Source organism: Mizuhopecten yessoensis, unplaced genomic scaffold (genome assembly GCF_002113885.1).
Source record: "Mizuhopecten yessoensis strain PY_sf001 unplaced genomic scaffold, ASM211388v2 scaffold716041, whole genome shotgun sequence".
Classification (NCBI taxonomy): domain Eukaryota; kingdom Metazoa; phylum Mollusca; class Bivalvia; order Pectinida; family Pectinidae; genus Mizuhopecten; species Mizuhopecten yessoensis.
In genome coordinates, this window is record NW_018479918.1 from 59,586 (window position 1) to 62,968 (window position 3,383).

Genomic DNA, 3,383 nt, shown 5'->3' on the forward strand with positions numbered 1-3,383 from the left:
AGAAGTTGTTTAAAGTTTTTAACATATTTGACCCCTGTGACCTTGAATATGGGTGAAGGTCATTCATTTGAACAAACTTTGTAGCCCTTCATCTCAGCATGCTACTGGCCAAATATCATCACCCTGAGCATTTTGTTTATTCAGAAGAAGTTGTTTAAAGTTTTTTTTTAATACAATTGACCCCTGTGACCTTGAATATAATTGAAGGTCATTCATTTGAACAAACTTGGTAGCCCTTCACTCAGGCATGCTACTGGCCAAATATCAACTCCCTGGGCATTTTGGTTATTGAGAAGAAGATGTTTAAAGTTTTTGACATATTTGACCCCTGCGACCTTGATATAGGTGAAGGTCATTAATTTTAACAAACTTTGTAGCCCTTCATCCAAGTTTGCTTCTGGCCAAATATCGACACCCTAGGCCTTTCGGTTATTAAGAAGAAGTCGTTTAAAGTAAAATATTGACACCGGACGCCGGACGCGCGCCACGGCATAAGCTCACTTGGCACTTTGTGCCAGGTGAGCTAAAAAATGACCTCTGTTACATAAGGATATGACAGTTTGTACAATGTATGTTCCTGGACAACTTCTATAGGATATTATTCTTTAACATCTTTATGTGCAACGTATATTAACCCTTTCACCACTGTAGACCATAATGGACTCATCCAGATCAATGCATTGTAGAGTCTACTAAAGTTACATAGGGGTGAAAGGGTTAACATAAACAAAATGTGTGAATGTTTACTCGGGTATGAATCTTTATCTATAGTCTGTAAATATTGAATGAAAATTGTATGTTGAACAAAATTCATCCTACATTGAGGACATATTATATCGATCTCTATAATGTATGTTTTTAATAAAAAGAAATCTCCATAATTTGCGCTGCAACCTATTATATGAACATCACCAGTGGTAATGTATTTCATTTGAGTTTGAAAGCAAAAACTCTTGTGACGTAACACATGGGTTACTTATGACGTCATAGACTAACCTTGTTCAATGAGTCTTGTCGGTTCGCTTCGGATAACATGGAAAAAGCCCCTGTGTGAAACGCTCAAATGACTACGGTAAATTATTGGCCCCTATTTCCTTTAAATAGGGCTGTTTTGCCATTGTCATTTAAAGGACTTCATGCCATGTTGATGTAACAGATTTGCATTCATACTGGCATGATTTTTTTTTAAACACTGTTCAATCCCTATTTATACTCACTGCTCCCTGAAACTTGACGTTGGGGTTGTTTGTGATCTCCCATAAGCCCTCATTGAACCCTTTGATTTTCTTTAATACTGCATACCTTTCCTTGTTTGCTTCATAAGGAAATACATCCTTTGGTGCAAGGAAGGCACTACAAAAAAATACCAACAACTTGAGATTTCTGACAGTCAAAGGTGACAGTTCATAACTTTAGGCAAAAAAACATCATTTGTGTGTCCACCATCATCCTCAGCAAAAAAGGGTAGGTAGCTATATAGGTAAGTTATTTTGTTTATTTAAAAAAAATGTCACAGACTCAGTGAGCTTATATAGAGCTACTCCTTTAACATAAGAGGCTGCTGGTCGGCCTTTTTTCTATCGGATATGATTTTGCTGACTTTGCAGCGCCTGTCAAAAGTATCTCGCCGTGTAAAACCTCTAACACTGTTGGAGTAATATAGAGCATGAGTTCTGACTTGAACATTGCATATCACTAAATGCCAATAAAAACTTAAGGGTAGGCACAAAAATCTAGGGTAGGTAAGGTTAGCGGACAAGGTTTTATTATTTGGCCGAATCATTGCCAATATTTTCCTTATCTAGGCAATGATATCCAAGAAAAGTTATTTAGAGATCTGTGTACATGTATTTGTATGTAACAGACAGAAACTGAGTCTGTCTTCTTCAAAATACTATTGATGCTGTTTTGCAATCAATGCCTGTGATTTGTCTAAAGAATATACAAGAAATTTTTAATTTTGCGAAATGTTTTTTTGATTTCCATGAAAAGATCCTGCGGTGAAAAAAGTTCTCACAACACCTTACCTGGTCAATCCACCAGTTGTGATAGACTTCTACTTACGTTTCATGTGTTCCATAAAAGAAAATAGGAAATTTTCCCTTGGGTGGCTTTACTGCTCCTTCTGGTAAATCATCAATCTGAGAAAATATAAAGTTAAGTTATAAAACTAGCGGTTTGGATGTGTTTCTGAAATAAAAAAAAAAACTGGTTTGGGTAAATAAGTGCAGTGGAATACTCATTTCTGTGAAAAGGGTAGGTCATTATATAGTCGTGATGGTTCAAGTAATGAGTAGAACAAATAACTTTCATTCTAGTCTTACTCTACAAATTAGCTGTGATTTTTCTGTTTCAAAATTAGGATTTATTTTTCAATTGTGAGGAAGATTCTTTAATCCCTACAGGGAATGGGGTATTAGTTTGGTCCCAAAAAAGACCAGAAAAATATCAAAACTTGCATTTCTTCCCAGTTAAGTTGAAATTCCATGCAAAGACCTTTTTTCATAATCCGATATACTACACATATTGCAGCTTAAGAAAAATACTGCAATATCTTAATACACATTTAGGGAAATGATAATTGGAAAAGAATACAATGAGGGAGTTCCGAGGATGATTGGTATTTTTTTGTCCTAATGAGGGAGTTTCGAGGATGATTGGTATTTTTTTGTCCTAATGAGGGAGTTCCGAGGATGATTGGTATTTTTTTGTCCTAATGAGGGAGTTCCGAGGACGATAGGCATTTTTTTGTCCTAATGAGGGAGTTACGAGGATTATTGGTAATTTTTTGTCCTAATGAGGGAGGGTTGACAGCTATGCAACATCAGCCAAGCCCAGTAACATGACAGGGGTACTGGAGCTATTCTATCAAATAAATTGACATCATCAGAAGTGCTTGTGTAGTGGAACTGGACTGGGTCGATCGTCGGCGACCAGATAGCTCAATTGGTAGAGCATCCGTCTAGAATTCAGGGGGTCCCGGGTTCAAACCCCGGTCTGACCGTGCATTTTTCTCCTCTTGTTACATGTACACTTGACATAGATTGTGATTTCTTCATGAATACAACCAGAGAATGGAATTAAAAACTTTCACATGTCACCAACCAAGGAGATCATTTTTGTTGGGGATCATTTAAGAGTTCAAATCTATTCCTGCTGTATAGAGGCTCGCTCTAGGACTCAAAGTGTATATATACGTCACAAAAGGGAACTGGCGGTCCTGTCTACCATGTGCAGGCCTGGTAGAAAGGACAACCAGGTCACTAGCTGAAAAAAGCATGGCCCCTAAACTATGGCTTCATTATAATGATAACATTAAGTTGACTCAGTAAATTCATTGTTATCAGGAAGATGATTGCAGGAGATCAGAGACCCGGGGGGGG

General features: G+C 37.3%; 1 protein-coding gene across 1 annotated transcript in view; it reads right to left on the minus strand.

Annotated features, from left to right (window-relative positions):
- The window catches only part of LOC110441579 (hepatoma-derived growth factor-related protein 2-like), a 29,504-nt gene that overhangs the window by 25,517 nt on the left and 604 nt on the right, over positions 1-3,383 (minus strand). Inside the window, exons 2-3 of the mRNA XM_021484764.1 lie at positions 2,065-2,141; positions 1,218-1,353 (exon numbers count right to left, since the gene is read on the minus strand). Coding sequence (XP_021340439.1) covers positions 1,218-1,353; positions 2,065-2,141 — 213 coding nt within the window. The remainder of the gene's footprint in view (positions 1-1,217; positions 1,354-2,064; positions 2,142-3,383) is intronic.